At 37.1% G+C, this 21,594-nt stretch overlaps 1 protein-coding gene across 1 annotated transcript in view; it reads right to left on the minus strand.

The window, feature by feature from the left end:
* The window catches only part of PTPRR (protein tyrosine phosphatase receptor type R), a 262,655-nt gene that overhangs the window by 108,400 nt on the left and 132,661 nt on the right, over positions 1–21,594 (minus strand). The window contains exons 3-4 of the mRNA XM_082849967.1: positions 7,372–7,485; positions 4,224–4,379 (exon numbers count right to left, since the gene is read on the minus strand). Of these exons, the coding sequence (XP_082706093.1) occupies positions 4,224–4,379; positions 7,372–7,485 (270 nt within the window). The remainder of the gene's footprint in view (positions 1–4,223; positions 4,380–7,371; positions 7,486–21,594) is intronic.

Below are 21,594 nucleotides of genomic sequence, written 5' to 3' on the forward strand. Positions count from 1 at the left end.
GAGCACAAAGAATAAGAATAAAGTGGAAATGTTATAAATTAGCTGGTTAATTAATTGATTTAGGCAGATAAGTGAGTTGTATCCTACAACAATATGGTTTTGTTAGATAAATGCCAAACTTCCACTGTATCATGCACAAGGTAAACAATTCGGTCTGAGAGATCTGACCTATGTTAACATTGATTGCATTCCTCCTCGGCACTGTATGGCTAGGACTATATAATTCTTTAGACTGCTGGCTAATGTTTAAAGGAACAATCACTAAACTCGTGGATTATGATTGTATTTATTTGGTATGATTTTTTTTCTCTTCGTAAACATGCCATGAAAGTATCAGTCAGTATATTGTCCTGTTATTTAAAGAAGGTAACTTCCTCCTTTGAAACATAAGACCTGTGAAACTGTGGTAATTTGCAACTGAACAACAACAAAATCCTAAATCATTTTTTTTTCACTATCATTGCAAAATTACTGCTTCAATAGACATTTAAGTTTGTAAAAACATCTAAAAATAGAAACTAAAACAATGCATTTAATTTTATTTCCCTGAGATTTAACTTATTAGGCAAGAGGAAGTCTGGTTTTTAATTTTTAGGAGCATCTTATTATAAAATAATATTTGAGGTCCTCCAATGTTCTAGGTACCATATATAAATATATAAAAGAAATAATGTCTTTGTCTCTCAAGAAACTTAAATTTGAAATAAAAATAGATGAATAAGCGAAAGGAAATCTCTATTTGGTAATTGTCTTTGTTTCCCAAGAGTCGTTTCTGACTTAAATAAAATCAAGCAAATAAAGAAATGGCAACAACAAAAAACACACCCTTCCCTAAAAGTAATTAATAAAAGTGTAGGAAGAGATGCTTTGAGACAGCATTCACCATGTTCTGTAATCCATGTAAAGGATGAAAACCCAAAATACCAATATTCCTTTTTTTGTTCTGGTAATAAACATGTTACCATAACAGAGCTATAATTTGGAGATAGAAATGTGAAAGAATGGGTTGAGGCATAAGCTGTTACTCCACATTTACCACAAATGATGAATAAAGAAGTGGGAAAACTCACAGAATACCTATCAGCTTAAACAACTATCAACAAATGCTTTTGCGGCGCCTCTTGGACTGTATGTGTCTGAAGCTCCCTCTGAGGGCCTGTGCACACTGCAGACGGCTCTCTCCTGTCTGCAGTTAGAGCTTCCGATCAGAGGGTACCGCTGGGCCCATTCTACAAGTGCCAGAACAAAACGCTCAAACAATACACCAGTCCCTGATGAAATGCTCCTTATATCCAATTAAAATACTTCCCAGTCTCCTGTAATATAATAGTTTCTAGATTCTAGATTTCCTAGATTTTTAGATTCCCAGAATTTTATAAGAAAATATCATATTTTGATCATCAAATACTTTCATTATTCAAATGCAATACAGACCTATGGTCTATTGAGGGCTAATCGTTCTGTGACAGGCATTCAGGCTAAGCTCCTTGCCTTCACCAGTCTGAGGTGTGTTGGAGGACCCCCAAATACTTGAGTTTAATTAATTTTTTGGTATGGTGAGCTTCTCTTGGTCTGCAAAGCTGGCTGACTCACTAAGCTGCCATACTCCTAAAGCCTTCAGAATGGCATTTAAACTCAGAATAAAGCAACAGGGCGAAATGCGTATTTTATTCACTGAAAGCTTATGGGAAGCAGAATAAATTAATCTAATGGTCTTTTAAAATTTTAAAGAAGAATTGTCCAGAGTAAGATGTGTGGAAGTCAGTCTGTGAGGGGCTTGAACTGTGGGCATGGAGTTTGGTTTGATGTACAAAAGGGAGCCCCTTCAGAGTCACATGCAGGGAGGGCTGGGGAGGGGTCTGGGTGTTTAAGCTCATGTTGACCTTTCTCCTGGTCTCTCTGAAGCATGAAGGGACCTCCTCTTTCTCAAAACTCCCACGGCACAGTGCGGTTATGTTATCATAGCCCTGTATTTTCCTTATCTGCTTGTCTCTTGTTGCCTTATTAGAACTCATTGAAAGCAAAAATCTTATTTTATTTGTGTGTGTGTTTGCTTATTCATTTATTTTTCTGACTTTGGACACCACCTAACCCAGCGCTTGGCTATATGTACGCCTACTGTATGCCAGGCCCTGAATGAAGGCACTGAAGACACAGATAAAATGAAATGAAATGCTCTCAAGGAACGACGGTGCAGAGATGGACATGAAGGCCAACATGGGGTATGGGGTTTTTGTACTAAACTCAATGAGAACACAAAGACAGCGCCCACATCTGTGGAGGTACAAGGGAAGGCTTCACTATACAGTAGACTGATCTTGAAACATGAAAGGTGCACAGATGGACCAACATACACACAGGCTTGGAGGGAAGAAATGGTGTGGGGTGTCCTGGTGCCTATTAAGTTTGGAATGGCTGAAGCATAAACTAAGAGAGTGTTGTTCAACAGTGATAAACTCAGCACACAAAGAACCATATACCATATTAAGAAATCCAGACTTGATTCTACAGGATTTAGGAAGCCAAAGAAGAGTCATGACATTAGGAGGGCATGGCCAGATTTGCTTTTAGAAAAGTTACTCTGGTGGCAAGAAAGAAAACACTGTGTGCATGTGTGGATGTGTGCATGTGCACGTGCGTGTGTGAGCTGGGGTTGGCAGCAGAGACAGCAAGGAGGGAAGCAACACTAAATGCAGGAAGACCAGTTGGAGGTTGTTATTACAGTCGTGGTTCAATGATGAAATACATTTTCATTCTGCAGTCAAATTACATTTGTTCAGTGCCTACTCTTTGTGAAGATTTCCATGTTTTTTTTTCCTTTTTTTTTTTGCGGTACGCGGGCCTCTCACTGTTGTGGCCTCTCCCGTTGCGGAGCACAGGCTCCGGACGCGCAGGCTCAGCGGCCATGGCTCATGCGCCCAGCCGCTCCGCGGCATGTGGGATCTTCCCGGACCGGGGCACGAACCCGTGTCCCCTGCATCGGCAGGCAGACTCTCAACCACTGCGCCACTAGGGAAGCCCTCCATGTATTTTTTTTAAATTTAAAAATTTTATTCATATTTCAAGTTTATAAGATAAGGACTCTTCCCATTTTTCCTTTCCTTTTCTTTTCCTTTCTCCCGTCCTTCTTTTTTTCCTTCCTTCCTTTCTTCCTCCCTCCCTCCATCCCTCCCTTACTTTTTTCCTTCCTTCCTTCCTTTCTTTTTCTATACTCATTTAGGATATGAAGAAACTGAGGCTCAGAGAGGTCGATACCATGTAAAGACAGACTTAATCGCACAGAGATTAAATCACCCAAGGTCACACACATTTTAAGTGCTGGCTTTGGGATCCAAGCTCAATCTTGTACCAAAGCTTTTTATACCATACCTGTGGCATTTGCTGTAATGAGAGGCAGTGTGCTTTACTGCAAAGGGAAATAGACTAGGAATAAGGTATCTAGATTTTAAATATTGCTTTATACCTCATTTGCTTTGTCACCTTGATGAAATCACTTAATTTCTACGGGCCTTACTTTCTGTATCTTTAAAATGTTCGCATGTGTTCCCTCAAGGTCTAATGCTTTGATTCTGTGAATTTAATTACATATGTTTGGGATGATGTTCATTCCAGCAAGTTTGGAGTGGGATGGAGTAGGTGAAGTAAAAAAGAGACTGGATTTATTCAGGAATGAGAGTATTGAAGTGGTGGGGGAAATCTGAAAAGTGCCGAATTTAGAAAGCACTTTGAAGGAGATATTCATAGTTCTTAAGACTGGGTTCCTCAGCAAAAGAAAAATCACATTTCAAATTAATCCCAAGGTAGTGGAAAAAAGGGACCATTTTGACAATGAAGGCAATGAGGAGTAAACCTGTTGAGGAGGAAAGATTTGAGGGTGTTTTTGGGGACACCCAAAATTCAGTAAAATTCAGTAAAAGTAATCAATTGACAAATATACCTAAGTGGCTTTTCTTCTGGACAATTTGTTGGATAAGTCAAAATAAATTATAAGGCCATAAAGATTGGAGAAGAAAATGTCAAAAAGGGAACTTTGACATGAAAATGAACTTCCTTAAGGAAGAAACATACGCAATGTGAAATCAGAGAATTTTGACCCTTAGGGAGATTTTTATATTATCAAATAACACACGATAAACAGCTTTCATCTCAAAGCCTCCTAGAATTGGGTCATGTCATGCTAACCGTGCAAATTTTTAAATGAAATATTCCATGAAACAGCCTACCTCAGGGGAGACTTCTGTAATTCCAAACTGGGATAAACTTTGATGCAAAACATTGATATTAAGTGAACGCAGCACTTCCTCAGACGGCAGAGCATCAGAAATTCCTGCTTTCCCGTTTATGGGAGACACAAATAGTTCAACACTGTTCTTCTTTCCCTAGTAAAAGCAGATCATTTGTATATGTTAATAGACATTTTAAACAACTTTGGGAAATATTTTTGACTTCCTTCTAGAAACATTAAAGAAAATCAGAGCTTTAGGATCCTAAAAGACATCTTGGAGATCACCTTTATTAGGTATTCCTGGTACACTTAATATTAGCAGCCCAAAGCCCGAAATCTTCAAATGGCCTTCTTTCAATTAGTTGACACCTCTAGCTTTGTAATTTTATATTTCATTCGATGCTGGTTTATTTTCCATTCGGTATTGTAATTTTTGAGATATATTGTTCAGATGGTTCCTGAGTAATTGTGTTTAAAGAAGCATTTTAAAATCAATTAAATGAATTAAGTAAAACCTGATGTAACAGTACAATTATTAGACATCACCACCCCATATATATATTTTTTATAACTTGTATTAATGTGAAGGCTGGACTAAGGAAGGTGATGCTGTCTTTGAAGTTGCTTCCCTGATCCTGTTCTTCACCTTAAATAAGTCACACTTCTAAGATCTATTGTTTGGTAGAAACAATGTTATGCAATGATATCATGTTACTTTCCTATTAGTATGACCTCATTACCTGAAACAGAGAGAGAGGATTTCTTACCTTAAATGGCTGATATGCCACATACCCATAAAAAACAAACACTACACAAAAATGACACTGCCTTTGATAGATTCTCTTTGACAACTTATACAAAGCACTTATAAAAGAAAATTGTTGTTAGTCTTTTCTTTTTGATACATGGAGTTCTCTCCTGCTAGAAAATTTTCTTTCTTTTCTATTTTTTTAGAAAGTTTTCTTTTAATGCAATTTATCAGAAGTTCAGCCACGTATAAAATGGAGTACTACTAGTCATCCAGGAAAAATGTTCCCGTGTTTGCAGTGAACAACAGACAATGACTAAATATTGCGTAATACTGATGTGAAACATGTTTATAATAATTTAAATAGTTGTTATGACCTAATAACAACAATAGTAGGAAGAGAGCACTTGTTTTGGGCTTGTCATGCTCCCATGTGCTTTAAATCTGTTATCTCCAGGACAGAGGTATTAAGTTATTTCATTTTGTAAATGAAGGAACATTAAGTAGCTTGCCTTAGGTCATAGAGCTGGGACACGGCCAAGCTGGAAATGGAGTAGAATTCTGTGTCTGTCTCCAAAGCACACGCTCTTAATCACCGTACTCTGTTGCCTCAGGTATCATCATAACTTAAACTATTATAAGAACTACTCTTAGAAATAGACATGCATAAATGCTACTAACATTCTCTGAGGATATGCATATCCCTCTCTGGGTGTGGCAAATCCCTCTTTTATCCTTTCAAAGAGCTATTATGCTCTTTAAATCTATATATGTAAAAGTATATCTAAGATATCTGAGTATATATATAAAATCTAGATCTAAAACATCTATAATACCTCACTTCTCACTTGAGCAAGGTACACTGTGGATATAAATAACCTATTTCACTCTCTCATGATAATGGGAAATGCTGTATTTCTTCTATGCTATTGAGTTAAAAACTTTGTTTTTTTTTGAAAGCTTATTTAGTCCCAGAAAATAGTTGACTCACAGAACAAAAGTTGTTATGGGGACGAAAACAATTCATCCTCCACACAGAAATAAAGGGAAAAGAAACAAAAATTCTAAACCAAAATAAAAGCAAATTCTTCTCCATAGTGGGAAATGCAGGTGTTGATGCAGTATAAAACTGAACTCAAGCAGGAGCGTAAGGATTTAAGGCAAGGAGAACAAGAAGTCCTTGCTTAAGTTTCTAATGCAGGGGAAATTAAGAACAGTTTTAAAACTGTTAAAATGATTCTAAAGTCCTTTTTCACAGGAACCTCGGATAATTAGCTTTTTACAAAGAGAAAGTCGTTAAGATTTGAGTTTGCTTTTCTTTGCTCACACCCACCTTCAAGTGCAGATGGGAACATGTAGTTGAATGATGTCAAGGTCCCTAAATACTGAGGAGAAGGCGGAAAGAAAGGATGTGGGTGATAGATCGGTCTAAAGTGAGCCTTATACAAAGGTCCTTTGGGCTTCCTTCATCCCCACCTCAGACACCCATCCAAGTTTTCTCTCGACTTTTTCAAGGCTATTCTTGCATTGTACTAGGACTGCTGTCCTTAAGCATGGTTCTTCTTTATTCTTTATTCAAAATCCTCTGCCTATGTGTTCACTATCCTTCATCCTGATATATATATATTTTTAAAGTTATTTATTTATTTTTGGCTGCGTAGGGTCTTCGTTGCTGCGTGGGCTTTCTCTAGTTGGCGGCGAGCGGGGGCCACTCTTCGTTGTGGTGTGCTGGCTTCTCATTGCGGTGGCTTCTCTTGTTGCGGAACACGGGCTCTAGGCACGCGGGCTTCAGTAGTTGTGGCGCACGGGCTTAGTTGCTCCGTGGCATGTGGGGATCTTCCTGGACAAGGGATTGAGCCCGTGTCCCCTGCATTGGCAGGCAGATTCTTAACCACTGCACCATCGGAGAAGTCCCTCATCCTGATATACTTGAAGGGATTTTAATAGATGCTGTCTGGAGACAGTGCCTTACCTGATACAGAAGGTTTCCGTCTTAGGGAGAATATTTTGGGAGTAGTATCCGGTTGGTGACACAAGTATTTTGGGCCCTTCTATTCATACCTACCAGGATAGCTAGTCTTGAACTACGAGAAGGTTGACAAACTTTTTCTGTAATGGGCCAGACAGCAAATATTTTAGCTTTTAATTTAGACAGACAATCTGTTGCAACTACTCAACTCTGCCATTGTAGTGTGAAAGAAGCCTTAGACAATACGTAAACAGATAGGTGTGGTCTGTTACAATAAAACTTTCTTTACAAAAACAGGTGTCATGCCAGATTTGGCTCATGGACCATAAAACTATAGCATGGGTGTTCTTAATTATTGTTCATTATTCTTGAGTCCTGCAATAAAGATCAAAGCTTGTAATCTGGGAATGCGAAATGTTGGCATCTTACAATGAGGCGATTGATGTGCACTTGCTGGGGCAAGAGTCCTAAAGCTGCGGCCACTCCTTGGCGGAATATCCGAAGCAAGGTTATGTTCAGCCTGTTTACATCCACTTGCAGTGTCTGGAAAATAAAAAATTCAAATTATAGTAAATCTTTGATTTTGGACATTCAGTTCCTGACGGATGACTGACCACAACAATTCCTGTGACTTTGAGAAATTCACACTCATCGTGCTTTATTGCATTTTTAATGCAGATAAAAAAATTATAGGGACATTTTATGTGAAATTTTAAATGGTCTTACTTAAGAAGATGGTATATTGTATAATAATGCAATTTGTCTAGTTATAATCAAGAAGCATATGAATGATCAATTCATAAAGAATTTCACTGAAATGTGTGTTGGTTTATTTTGCTTTAAGTCCAGATGACAGAATGTAATATGCAGCCAAGTATATTTCAGTAATCCAAGCCAGAGGACATCTTTAATTTGTGTTCACACACAGCCACAGAGAGGAAGATGCTGTGTAAGTTCCGTAACACCAGACTTGGCAGTTTCTCTATATAGTGATTTGCTGCCAGTGCAAGGCAAAAGAATGAGCTGCAATAATGCATTTCCAAACTCTGGTAAAGAAGTCAATGGAAGTGATGATTAAATCTAAGGTAAACAATTCTTATTCCATTGCTTGGACAAACACTCTTAATTTTCAGGTTGTTTTGGAAAAGGACAAGTAAATATTTTAAAATTCCTAAAATATAAATCAAGTTATGCAATTAACACTATATCCTTAATTTAAGCCACGGGTGCTATGATTACATTTACAACATAAACTGGTTAACTATGTATTTCCAAAAATGCACCATAATCACTTGAAACAGATACTTTACAAGGTGGGGAAACCAAACCTTTATATGCATTTCTTATTTTATAATGCTTAATTTGCTAACTTGACCATAGTAGGTTATCAGTAACTGTTGGACGTCTGCAATATCATTTGTTCTATAAAGTGAGGCACACTTCTATGTACACACTTCTGTGATAAAGAGATTGGCTTACAAGTGTAACCTACTATAGTGTAAGAACTCTCAGAGGACCTTCTCCCAGTTTGCTGTAGAAGAAGAATAATACTGTTCCCATAATTTATAGTTTTGTTAAGAAATAATAAATCCTCTATACATAAACTTGGTACAAAATAAGTGATTGGAAACTGGACCAAATACTTATTGCTACAGGAATCAGAGGGAGTTGAGGAGGTCAAAAGAGATATAATGGTTCCCAGTCAAAATGGCAGACCCAGCTAAAGCTCTAGACTGCTGCTGTACATTAGGATCTTTTAATACTTGCATAGGGGCAGGGGCCATAGAGCTTGGTCACGTTAGGCAGCTGGAACTGGACTCCTGGCAAAAAATTGAGATCCACAAAAGGGAAGAACTATTGAAAATTCTACCCAACACCCCAACTATAAGGTACAACTTGCTCCTGGGAGGGGAGAAGGAGAATTACGCTGGGAGTAGGTAGAAAAGTGACATTAACACCATCAGTAATAATTTTTTTATTAACTAAAAGTCATCTAATGGTTCACAATTGTTTGCTATATTATCCTCTGTACTTTTCTCTAGTCTAAAAATGTTTCCAATATATAAAAACATATTTTCATGCAGAAAGTAAGACTTGAGCTCAATCCTGAAGGATGAGTAGGATATGGAAATGCAGTAATGAGAAAAACATTATACTTTTAAGCATGACTTATGTTTTATGGAAACATGCTTTATGGAAAATCCAAGAGATTAGAAAAACTAAATCCACCTGGTGGCCCCGAGAAACAGAGGTTTCCTTTTATGCAGCAGCTTACTTTCAGCTCTGTAAGGCTGTGGAAATTGCCAACAGATTGGAGTTTCTTTGCAGAGATGGGTTCCTTGGTTCCTGCAAACACTGCTGAGGAACCACTGACTTCTGGCTCACCAGCAGTGTTTGTCAGGCAGGGTAAGCAGGGCAAGCACAGCCCTTGATTCCCACGGGCAGGATTTGGAGCCAATGGTCTATGCTGGGAACTGAGAGTCAAGGGGGTTGTGCACACACTTGAGAATTCAGTTCCCAGGGCCATGATTAACGAAGCTTGTAACTGTGGAAACAGTATTAAAGTCTAACTTCCTTAGATCGAAATGGTGTATGGAAGTGAAATGGGAACTCAAGATTTAAAATCACTCAAAATGGCAACTTTCCAAGAAGGTAGAACAGTGCATTTAAAACAGAAATTTAGATTCCCTAACTAAAATGAAGAAGTGAGTTGAAATAATTAGATTAAAACTGCAATCATCTGGTTCATTGCATCAAACATTTGAATAATTTGCCTCAGTTCTCTGCTTGCCTGTGAAAAGCTGGATTGATTCCAGAGCACATACATGTATTTCTAACTATTCACCGTAAAATAGTGATGCTAAAATACAGTACAAACAAAAAAATACGTATTTGAGGGCCTAATACATGACAGACACTAGGTATGATCACAATTTGAGAAAAAGAAAGGATCCTAGACAAAACGAGAATTTTATTTCAGAGAAAATAAAATAAATATGACTTCCTATAATAAGAGGATATGTGTTACCACCTTCCTCCTGGATAGATGCTAGAAATACATAGCTTCTTCTCATCCTATTAGATGAGATCATAACAACTATGATAGAATATAAATTTCCATGGCAATGACAGTGTCACAACTTCAAAGTTACCATATAACAGTACAAGATATATTTTAGTCTTATTCTAAACCCATTTGGTCATTTCTATTATTTAACATACAAATGACTGAAATTTTTAACTTTAAAAGGGATTATAATGCTCTTTCCAAAGGTAAATGCTAAGCCACTTCACAGTAATGAATAATGCAAATAGAGTTACTATCCAAAAACAAATAAGTATTTGTATTGATATTACAAATATATAAACACACAGAAAAAATAAACATAATGAAAATTCAAAGATTTCAGACTCCATCTGTATTTAAATTTATTGGACCTCTGCCTTGTAAAGAGATTCCTGAGTCAGTTCCTTTTATCTGGGGCCCATGTCCCCTCACCCACTTCTGCTTCCTCCCACAAAGGAAATACCACTGTGTAATATGACTTTCTTTGGTCACCAGACAGTCCACTAAAGTAGCTGAAGCCTATGAGCCTTAGATATAAATCAGCTTGAGGAAACTGATTAAAATGTAGTACTTGAATTTAGGCACCAGCATTATGTTTAAACTTTAAGTATGTGATTGGCTTTTAGCTATTTATATTTAAAGGACAGTTGAATTATTTTTGCCGGAGAGGGGGTCAGGTTTCAAATGTTAGTTACCTCTTGATGCTATAAGGTAGCCTGGTCTGTCATCTGATCACCCCCAGTAAGAGTCAAGATCACACCCAGTGGCCCCATTAGGGAGAGGAAGGCCAAAAAGATGTCCTCAAAGCCCCTCAAAGAAGTCCAGTCTCGATTCCCCACAGCAACAAACCAACCCAGCTTCCTTCAGGACCAAGCCAGTCAGGAGGAATCCACTCATCTCCTCCTAACTTTAACGTGTGCTCATTGCCACTCGGGATCTCTAACTTTATTCTTGGCAAGGAGTCTCCCCTTTATGGCCAGCAGTTGGATTGTCAAGTGATCCCCAGGAAAAAAAGCAAAAATTTCTCTGTCTCTGAACAAAGAAGAAAGCCCTGACCTATTGGAGGCATTTTACCCCATCACCCAATCCCTTCTTATAACTCTCTGTGTTGTCCTCTACTATTACTTACATACTAATGATTTTTATTTCCATATTTCACGTTCCCACCTTTCTCAGAGTCCTACATCTGTTTCCCTCCACCTGAATGTTCCACTTATGCCTCAAACTCGGTATTACCCAAACTGAACTTATCTTTTTCCCCTCTCCTCATCCACAATCAAATTTACTTCTAATTCTATATTTCATATAATGTGATGAAGTACCATATTTTGAAATCATGTTGACTCACTCTTTTACCTTATCTTTCACCCTACCATCATAACATCCAATTAATTATCAAGTTCTGTCTATTCTACCCTCTAAAAATCTCTTGAATGTTGAATCCATCTTCTCTTCATCTGTATTTCCACCATCTTCGTTCAGGCCACTATCATGGCTATCTGGACTATTTGTATAGAATCTTCATGGGTTGCCAATCTTCTATGGTCTCTAATTCATTCCTCATATGGACCTGTGCAACATTCTGGCTCAATTATGTCACTATTCTGCTTAAAATACTTTGAGGAAATCTCATTTTTTAATGAATGGTCCTAACTCCTTGGTTCACTGCCATTGTCCTGTCCTTCCAGTCTTACCTCCCAAACCTATCCACCATGTACATTATACTCCAGCTGTACCTAAGGTGTCTTAAACATGCCATGTCTTTTTGTATTGGGTCAGTGCGTATGTGGATCACTGGCTAAGCCTTCTTCCTTCTCTTTGGAGACTCAGCTCGAGCACCATTCTGTCAGATTTCCATGACCTCTCCTTCCCCTTCCTTTGCTTGCAGCTTTCAGTTCTATGTTGGACTTTACTTATCCTCTGTTTAAATTTTTATAATAAAAAATTCATATTTATTACAAAAAATATAAAGTACAGAAAGATACATAGTAAAAAAATGAAAGCATGCCTTGTCTTCTCCTAACCTTTTATTCTAATCCTCAGAAACAACAAACAACAACAAACAATACTATTTCTTGTGTATTCTTCCAAATATTTTTGATGCATATAGAATGTAAAATAATATGTATTTATACATGTTTATTATTATTAAATACAAATAGGATTAAACTATACATGTTGTTCCATAAGTTGCTTTTTTCACTTAATATATAAGGGAGATATATTAATATATTTAATATATGAAATATATCTGAGATGCATTTCTGTATTCATAATATATACTGTTATTGAATATGTTTTGAGTCTCATCTAATAATTTCTTACTTTTAATAGTTTAGCTTATCCCATTGACTTTTATTATTTTAACAGATCTAAATGTGTTTTGTTATTTTATGTTATGCTATCTTTTAAAATTTGTTTTTATACCTCCTTAGTTTTCTGTCTTTTGCTAAGTGGCCTGGTGTTTTTTTGGTTGTTCTATATTTTTTTTTCTTCCTGTGCCTATAATCATAATGTTAAATATTGCATGATAATATATATTAATCTTTATTTCTTGATATATAAACTTCAGAAAGTATTTATTAACTGCTGCTATGAAAAGTGAGAAAATGTACATCTCTTCCCACCAATTCTCATGATCACTTTCCAGTTTTTATAATTATATTATTATTGTTGTCTTATTATATTTTATGGTGTTTATATTATATTCTTTATAACAGAGACTACTCACCAAACCGATTGTCTCCTCCTGGAAACTTAGCCCGTTTATATCTTGGTGGAGCCATGTAGTAGTGCTCACCAATTAGTGTAAATGAAAGTAAAGTGATATTTTCAGTCTGAGGTAGTCTTCTCCATTCTCTCCTCTCTTCCCTCTGTCTGCAAGCTGGATGGTTCCAGGATGACCCTAAGCCCATAATAAAATGGTGGCCCCATACAAAGGAAGATGCCTGGGACCCGAATCACTGCATGAAGCAGAGGCCCTGCCCAACGCTCCTCACTAAACAGTAACATGAGTTAAAAATAAACTTCTACTGCATTAAGTCACTAAAATATTAGGATCAGGTTAGCATTAGTTACACTGATGAATACATTCTGTAATTATAAGTTTTAAAGTTCTATAGCATTAGTTACATATCCAAATAGTCATGATCACGATCAGCTCTTTTTTAGAAGGGTGTACCATTCCTGAATTCTTTATTTTGATGTATCCCTTATTTAGCTGGATGTCGTTATCAAAAAAGCTTCTTTCAAGCAGGGTTCGTGAGTGCTATGTTTCCTGAGGCACTTGAGAATGTATTTATGGTGGCTTTAACAATAAATGACAATAAATGACAACTTGGCTGAATATTAAATTCTTGATTCAATCTTTATTTTTTGTCTTTGAACTCTGCTGCTATTATTCCAATGCCTTCTGGCTTTGAAAATTGCTACAAAGAATACCCTGGCCTGAGGCTAGCCTGTCTTTTGGATAACTTGCTTTTTCTGCCTGCAATCTCACAAGAATCCTTAAAGTTAAAAAACTTCACCAGGATATTTCCTTGGTTTGATAGTTTCTGCAATATAGTATGCTCTTGAAGTCTACATATACCAGATCCCTTATTTCAGAAGTATTTTCTCCTATTATATATTTGAATGATTTTTCTCCTAAATATTTTTTGGTTCATCTTTAAGGACACATTATGCAATTTTATATTCTTTCTCTTTAGCCACATTATGTACTTATTGTCTCTTACCACTTGTATATCTTTATTCAACTGAAATTTTCTCAGGTCTGCTCTATATCCTTGTATGTTTTCAGCAGACTCTGATCTAATTCTTTTGTTTCTAATGTGATTTTGATTCTATAATGTGTGTTTTATTATTACCTTCATTTATCTTCTGAGTTGTGCCAGTGTACTCTTTGTGATGCCCTCTTTTAACTGTTTCAGACAGGAAGTGACACAAGACTTTCGTTTATAGTTTCATGATCTTCTCTATCCATTTTAAAATCTATTTTTCCCAAAGAGTTCATCTCCCTTTCTCTTTTAACATCCTCCAATAACTTTCTATTACATTTAGAGTTAAATTCAATTACATGGCTTACAGGGCCTTACTTTATCTGGCTTCTGTTCCTTCTGAATTTCATCTCATATCTCCCTCTCAAGCCACTCCACACTTTTTCCAGTTCCTCAGACAAGCTGTGCTTATTTCCACCCCATGGCCTTGGCATCTGCCTGCCCGCTGGAGAGATGTTCAACACCACTGTATGGTGGGTCCTTCTGATCGCTCAGCTCTCAGTTTAAATGTCATCTCCTCAGAGAGGACTTCCCAGCCTGGCCATTCCCTATCACATCACCCTGCTTTATTTTCCTCATATCATTTATCACTATCTAACAGTTTCTTGTTTATTTTTTTGTTTATTGTATATCTCCCTTTACTAAAATGTGAGCTCCATTGGTGTGGCAACTTGCCATTCTGGTGTTCTGTTATATCTCCAGGACCTGGAACAATGCCTGGCATTTGGTAGGTAGTGAATAAATCTTTGTGAAATGAAGGAATACATAAATCATCACACTCAACGTTGTGTAGTTACTACATTTGACCTGTGAATGACATGTGTTTGAAAGGCGTGGGTCCATTTATACACAGGTTTATTTCACTAAATATGTACTATAGCACTACCCAGTGCAAGGATTGGTTGAATACAAGGATGCAGAACCTCGGATATGGAGGGCCGACTGTAAAGTTATACTCCGATTTACGACTGCACGTGGGGTCAGCTCACCTAAGCCCCGCATTATCTGAGGGTCAAAAACTGTAATTGGAAGAATCTGAGTTCCATGATAGGGGTAGAAAGGGTTACAAAACCAGGGTTATAAGCTCTTGAGGAGGTTAATATTTGGTTAAGTAGTTCACTTGAAATGCCTCATCACTCAAAAAACATGAGTAGATTTAACACAATTTATATTTGGCTTGTTATTAATATGCCTCTGATACTCTGACTACTACACAGTTCAGGAGGGCAAAAACAGTTTATTTCATCTAACCAATTCTTTGAAACTTGTTTCTAATAGGCAAAATCAATATAAGTTTTCTGAGTCGTGTGCTATATTGGTTGGCAATGGCACTCAAACTTAATCAGTGTAAGTGTCTATTTCTTGTGACTAATTTGAGAGTTTTAAAATTTATCTTTCTAATTATAAAAATCAAATATGCTCATGATAGAAGATTTAGAAACTGCAAAGAATTAGGAAAAAGAAATAAATATTATGCATAATAGTTTATTCTGTCATCCTGAAATAAAGCTTGTGGTGCTTTTAGTGTTAGCTGTTTTCTGATATGTAGGTAATATAAAGTAGAATGCATATATATACCCATGTATATCTAATATATAGTCATACAAATATTTATCCATTTTAATGTGATGCCATAACTATCACATTTTTATGGCTTTTCTCTTTCCATGATGTTAGGAGGAAACACTTATTCCACAACGCTGATGTTTTATTCTGTGCGGTGGCAGCTCAAATACAGTAATTGTCCTGGTGCCTTCCCTCCTCTGTCTCCTCAGGGGAGGGAAGTGACTTGTATAATTGGTGCATTTGGAATGAGATACTGGGGCATGTGTAGCTCTGTGCTTTCCTTTTGGGGTCTTCTTGCCTGTAAAGACACTAAAACCTAGTATTCTTTTTTTTTTTTTTGCGGTACGCAGGCCTCTCACTGCTGTGGCCTCTCCCGTTGCAGAGCACAGGCTCCGGACACGCAGGCTCAGCGGCCATGGCTCCCGGGCCCAGCCGCTCCGCGGCACGTGGGATCTTCCCGGACCAGGGCACGAACCCGTGTCCCCTGCATCGGCAGGTGGACTCTCAACCACTGCGCCACCAGGGAAGCCCAAAACCTAGTATTCTTATTGCAAGTAGTAAAGTAAGTTGCAAAGGCTCTTTCCCTTTAGGTGAGGCCACGGTTGGCCAGTACTCCTGTGACTGGTGGGTAAATTTGCCTAAGAAGGAGAGGCAGCCATAGAAGTATACTGTCATGCTCCTAAGTCACATCTCCAGCAGCTCTATCAGCAATAAAGTTATATTTCTTATCTCCCCAGGTCTGCTTCCTCTGTCTTTCTGAGTCAGGAGAAGAGGGATGCTATTTCTTATGCCCCTCAAACACCAACTCATGGTACCACAAAGTTAGACGTTACATTGCACTCTGTTGCCCATACCCCTAAAAGGCAAAAAGGCTCTAAATCTTTTCATGTTAGTTGACCTTGATTTCAGCGTGGATATTTACAGTGGCAGCAGGGTTAGAGGAAAATCAGGTGCATGGTGCCGTGGAGTCAGGAGCAGAGCTTGCAAAAGAAGTTTGTCAACACTGCTAGATGCTGCTGAAGGTTAAGAAAAATGCAGACCAAGAAAAGTCTCTTGGATTTGTTGATGAGGACTAATTGGTGGCCTTCAAGTAGTGATTCTCAAAATGTGGTCCACAATCCACTGGAAGGCCAAGTGAGTCTTTGTTGGAACTTATCTCAAAGTGTGGGATCGTTGTGTGGATATACGGGTTCCTAGGGTACAATTCCACAGACTTTCTTTTGTCCCAAAGGGTCATTTAATGGGTTTTTTAGGGTTAGTACAATTTGATACTCATAAAATAAAATTAGTGTGTCATTAGTGTATATTGAGACTTTGAGGGGGTTAAGATGTGATCGTATACTGAAAAAACAGGCAGAACACCACGACCAATTTTTGCTGAGGACAAAGGAGAAAGATAAGATGGTAAATAGACAGAAAAATCTTTTTCCCTCAGGTGGGAGGAACTTTGAGCTTTATACTATAGCAATAGTACTTCAGGTGACTTAATCTTTCTTTTTAAGATCCTTACACTGTGATGAGCTACCCCTTTTAACACATGATATGCCGACACTAGTTTTGGTCAGAGTAATGTTTTGAGATGTTTTGAAAACAATTGCAGTGCCAACTTCATGAGTTTCTCACATCCTTGGCTCTGTTGTAGTTATGGCCTGCTAAAGCAATCGATCAGCTTATCAGTTAAAACAATTTATGAAGGAGCTAAATGCATATTGGTAGTAAGTGAGAAAAAGTATCTAAATTTCTCATTTAGAAAGGAAAGACTTAGTGGACAAGGGAGATATTCAGGAGGCCCTTGAATTATGAGCTCACACATTTAAAAGCTTTTGTCTGTTTTCTAATAGCTAGAGAGAATGTACATGACTTTAAATATTGTGTGTTTGGAAGTTGCAGGTAGGTGAGCAAATACCAAATAAGAAAACTTTGACACACTATAATAGTTAAGAGCATGGGTTAGTAAGACAGACTTGGATTTATCCTGGGCTGAGTGGCCTTGGTCAAATTATTAACTCTCCCTGGGCCTCAGTTTCTTTGTCTGTCAAATGGAGATGATAACTGCATCCCTTTCACAGGGATTTTGAGGATCACATAAGTTATCAGACACAAAACAGCTAAAACTGACAGATCAAAAGGGCTCCATAAACTTTGCTTAAAGATATGGATTTATCCTTCATTGATGTTAAAAACAACTAAATGATCTGCTTCTTTGGATACGCAGTACAAGGGGACATTGAGTTGCAACTTTGTTGATTAAATGAAGGTCTTATACTTATTTCCTGGAACAGTAATAATATTAATACACAAAGAAGTGGCCTGATTGGATGTCCAGTGCTTACATTTACTGATTTAACAATCAAGGAGTTTTAGCCAAAAGTCAATTAGGAAATCTAGGTCAGAGGAAAAAGCAATGGTCAAAACAATTTGATTTTGCTAAAGTGATATAATTTTTGGAAGAATATATACCTGAGGTTTAAGGTTAAAATAGCACATTTTAAGAAGGGTTCTTTGATTCCAGAATCTGGAATGAATCCAGTACTGGATTCCAGAATCCAGCACTCCCTACTCCATCCACCCTTTCTAACCATGGCTGTGTGAGCCATCAGATCAGACCCCAAATTGTACAGAAGACTCCTTATAGCTACTGAATCAAATTCATATTCATCATCCTTTTCTTTTTTTCTCTCTACTACAACAAATTAAATATTAATATTGAAACAGTCAAATTTAGTGACTTAGATTAGAAGCCCTATCCTACTCATTTGAAAAGCTTTTTATAAGCTATTTATTTCTTCATTTCATTAATCTCTCTTTTCTATTTTAATAGTACCTCTTAATTAGTGTTCCCTTTCACATCCTCTAATAACATTCTTGTAAGAAAATCTTTTCTTTTGCCTTTAAAGACTCCTATACTTTAGCAATTAAGTTAAGAACTTTTATACATTGTTCCGAAAACTTTAAATTCTATATAATTTTGAGTAAACCCCCATCCTTATCATTAGCTATTTTAAAAAATCATGAAATGGTTAAGGTCTTGACTTTTCCAAGTACAAATTCAATGGAGGAGATAAGGCTTCCAAAAATTAGAAAATAACACTTTATGTACTTTTATGATACTATCATTCCCATACTTTGTGATTTTGTGTCCATTTACCCTTATAAAAATATTTTACTAAAAATATTTAATAAAATAAATATTTTAATAAACATATCTATGGATGAAATAGAGGAAAACAGAGGTTTAATATAAAGTTCTTTGGAGACAGGAGAAAATCATGATTTATCCACAAATAGATATTATCCTGAGTACAGTAAACAAATATAATAGCAAGTTACTGGCTTTTAACAGAGTTTTCAAGTCTCATTATTATATGTTCAAGTCAACAGAAATTTCCACATTCATCTCCCCTGATTATGTACTGAATATTATTTCTTCTCCATTATTCTTATTCCTGTGTTCTCTTTTGGTCTCCTCTAAATTGTTACTCTCCGCTTCCTTCAGCATCTCTCATGCTGGGGCAGACACAGTAACCAAAAGCTTGAGTGGAAAATGGCTGGAATCGAGGCCAGGCAGAAACTCTCTGGACAAAAGCCCAAAGCTCAGGCAAATGTTGCCTGAAAAACGAGGTTAGACAAATTCAGGTTTCTACAACCAGCCCTGTCAGGATGACGAAATTCTAATCACCACAGCTGTGACCGCTCCATTCATGCAGATTTTCTGAAATGGAGGAGACATTTGACTATCGTATCCAGTAAGAATTGAGACCAAACTGACTTCTAAGTGGCATTTAGGGATGCTTGGAAATAGATGTCCAAAGGCAAAATAATAATCATTCAAGCACTTTGCTTCATAGTCAAAAAGTGATACTGTCTCAAGCCACCAAGTATATAAATACTACTTTAAAAAAATGAAGAAATTATCAATCGTTACAGGCTACTGGGTACTTTATTCCAGATGTGGGTAAAGTAGGGAGATGGCTCACTTTTATTTTCATGGGCTTGTATTCAATCAACAGGAATTTATTATTTCGGGAATTTCGACTTTTTCACATGCAAAATCTTGGACTGTGAGGTGGCAGGGAGACCACACAGGCTCTCAGACATCAGCCTGATCAAAAGGGTGGTTTGGAGTCTAACATCCCTGGAAGGACGTTATAAATTTACTTTCATTTCCATTCCCTCCATGATGTAGTTTATGTTTCACTTCAATGACTGTAATAGGATTCTGTTTTTCACTCTGCTGGTGAACCACCCAATTCCCCAAGAAACATGGTAAAATGAAACGAGGTTTATCGGCGTGTGTTTGGGGATGCAAATAAAAACTCTATGATTTAGTGTCCTTTCAACTTTTATTCTCGGTAATCTTGATTTTTCTGTCACGGTGGGAATTAACCATTTTCTGCAAAACTAAAAATGAATAGAGAGAACGTGGAATAAGTTTTAGTCAATGTTCTTGTGGTTTTTTTCATCTGCAGAATGAGATGCCAAAATAATAAGTGTATAATTTTCCACAATGTGTTATTTTTGTGATTAGCACTCCGAGAACCATCTCATTTCTGGAAAATAAAGATTCTGAGTGAGGTTGTCTGCAGCATAACTTTAATGCACAGCATGACTGTGCCAATTTCCTCCTGTTATTACTTCTTGATCTTCCCAGTAATACTCTTTTTTTTTCCTTTCAGCATAATTGGGGTCATGGTATTTATTAGGATTGCTATATCTCTGAGCTAATTATTAAATTGTTAAACAGAAGTACATGGATTGATCAGAAAAACAAAGGAGACTATATGAATCTTATTCCTCCTTGTTACAGCTAAATATAGAAATGGCTAATATCATATAACACAATCTAGCATCAACTATCAACTGAATAATTCACACCAGCAATTTAAAAAATAAATTTAAGACTGTGGAAGCTGTAGGGAAAGATATTTTGGTGTACAAAATTAAGAAGCCACATCTTCTTTAAGGCTTTAATTTCTATTAAATGACAGATTTAAACAGGTTAGTCCTCTTCATATTAAAAAGACATTAAAAGAAAATCACTAAAAACTTTTATTTCTCTTTAATCTAAAATCTTGCTGCTAAACCTTAAACCCCTCTTTGAAATTATTGCCAAGCCATTATTTGGCATTATTATCTCCTCATGTTTCACACTAGAGACATACAAAAAAACCCAAAAAACAAAAACCTGACAGTGCTATATTTTGTGGCAAATAGAGACTGACTTCTTGAATCCAATGATATATTTGGGGCATCTTTTTTTTTTTTTTTTTTTTTAACATCTTTATTGGGGTATATTTGCTTCACAATGGTGTGTTAGTTTCTGCTTTATAACAAAGTGAATCAGTCACACATAAACATATGTTCCCATATGTCTTCCCTGTTGCGTCTCCCTCCCTCCCACCCTCCCCATCCCACCCCTCCAGGCTGTCACAAAGCACCGAGCCAATATCCCTGTGCCATGCGGCTGCTTCCCACTAGCTATCTACCTTACTACGTTTGTTAGTGTGTATATGCCCATGACTCTCTCTCGCCCCGTCACAGCTCACCCTTCCCCCTCCCCATAACCTCAAGTCCGTTCTCTAGGAGGTCTGCGTCTTTATTCCTGCTTTACCCCTAGGTTCTTCATGACATTTTTTTTCTTAAATTCCATATATATGTGTTAGCATACGGTATTTGTCTTTTTCTTTCTGACTTACTTCACTCTGTATGACAGACTCTAGGTCTATCCACCTCATTACAAATAGCTCAATTTCGTTTCTTTTTACGGCTGAGTACTATTCCATTGTATATATGTGCCACATCTTCTTTATCCATTCATCCGATGACGGGCACTTAGGTTGTTTCCATCTCCGGGCTATTGTAAATAGAGCTGCAATGAACATTTTGGTACATGACTCTTTTTGAATTTTGGTTTTCTCAGGGTATATGCCCAGTAGTGGGATTGCTGGGTCGTATGGTAGTTCTATTTGTAGTTTTTTAAGGAACCTCCATACTGTTCTCCATAGTGGCTGAACCAATTCACATTCCCACCAGCAGTGCAAGAGTGTTCCCTTTTCTCCACACCCTCTCCAGCATTTATTGTTTCTAGATTTTTTGATGATGGCCATTCTGACTGGTGTGAGATGATATCTCATTGTAGTTTTGATTTGCATTTCTCTAATGATTAATGATGTTGAGCATTCTTTCATGTGTTTGTTGGCAGTCTGTATATCTTCTTTGGAGAAATGTCTATTTAGGTCTTCT

Source organism: Leucopleurus acutus (genome assembly GCF_964270905.1).
Source record: "Leucopleurus acutus genome assembly, chromosome: 11".
Taxonomy (NCBI): domain Eukaryota; kingdom Metazoa; phylum Chordata; class Mammalia; order Artiodactyla; family Delphinidae; genus Leucopleurus; species Leucopleurus acutus.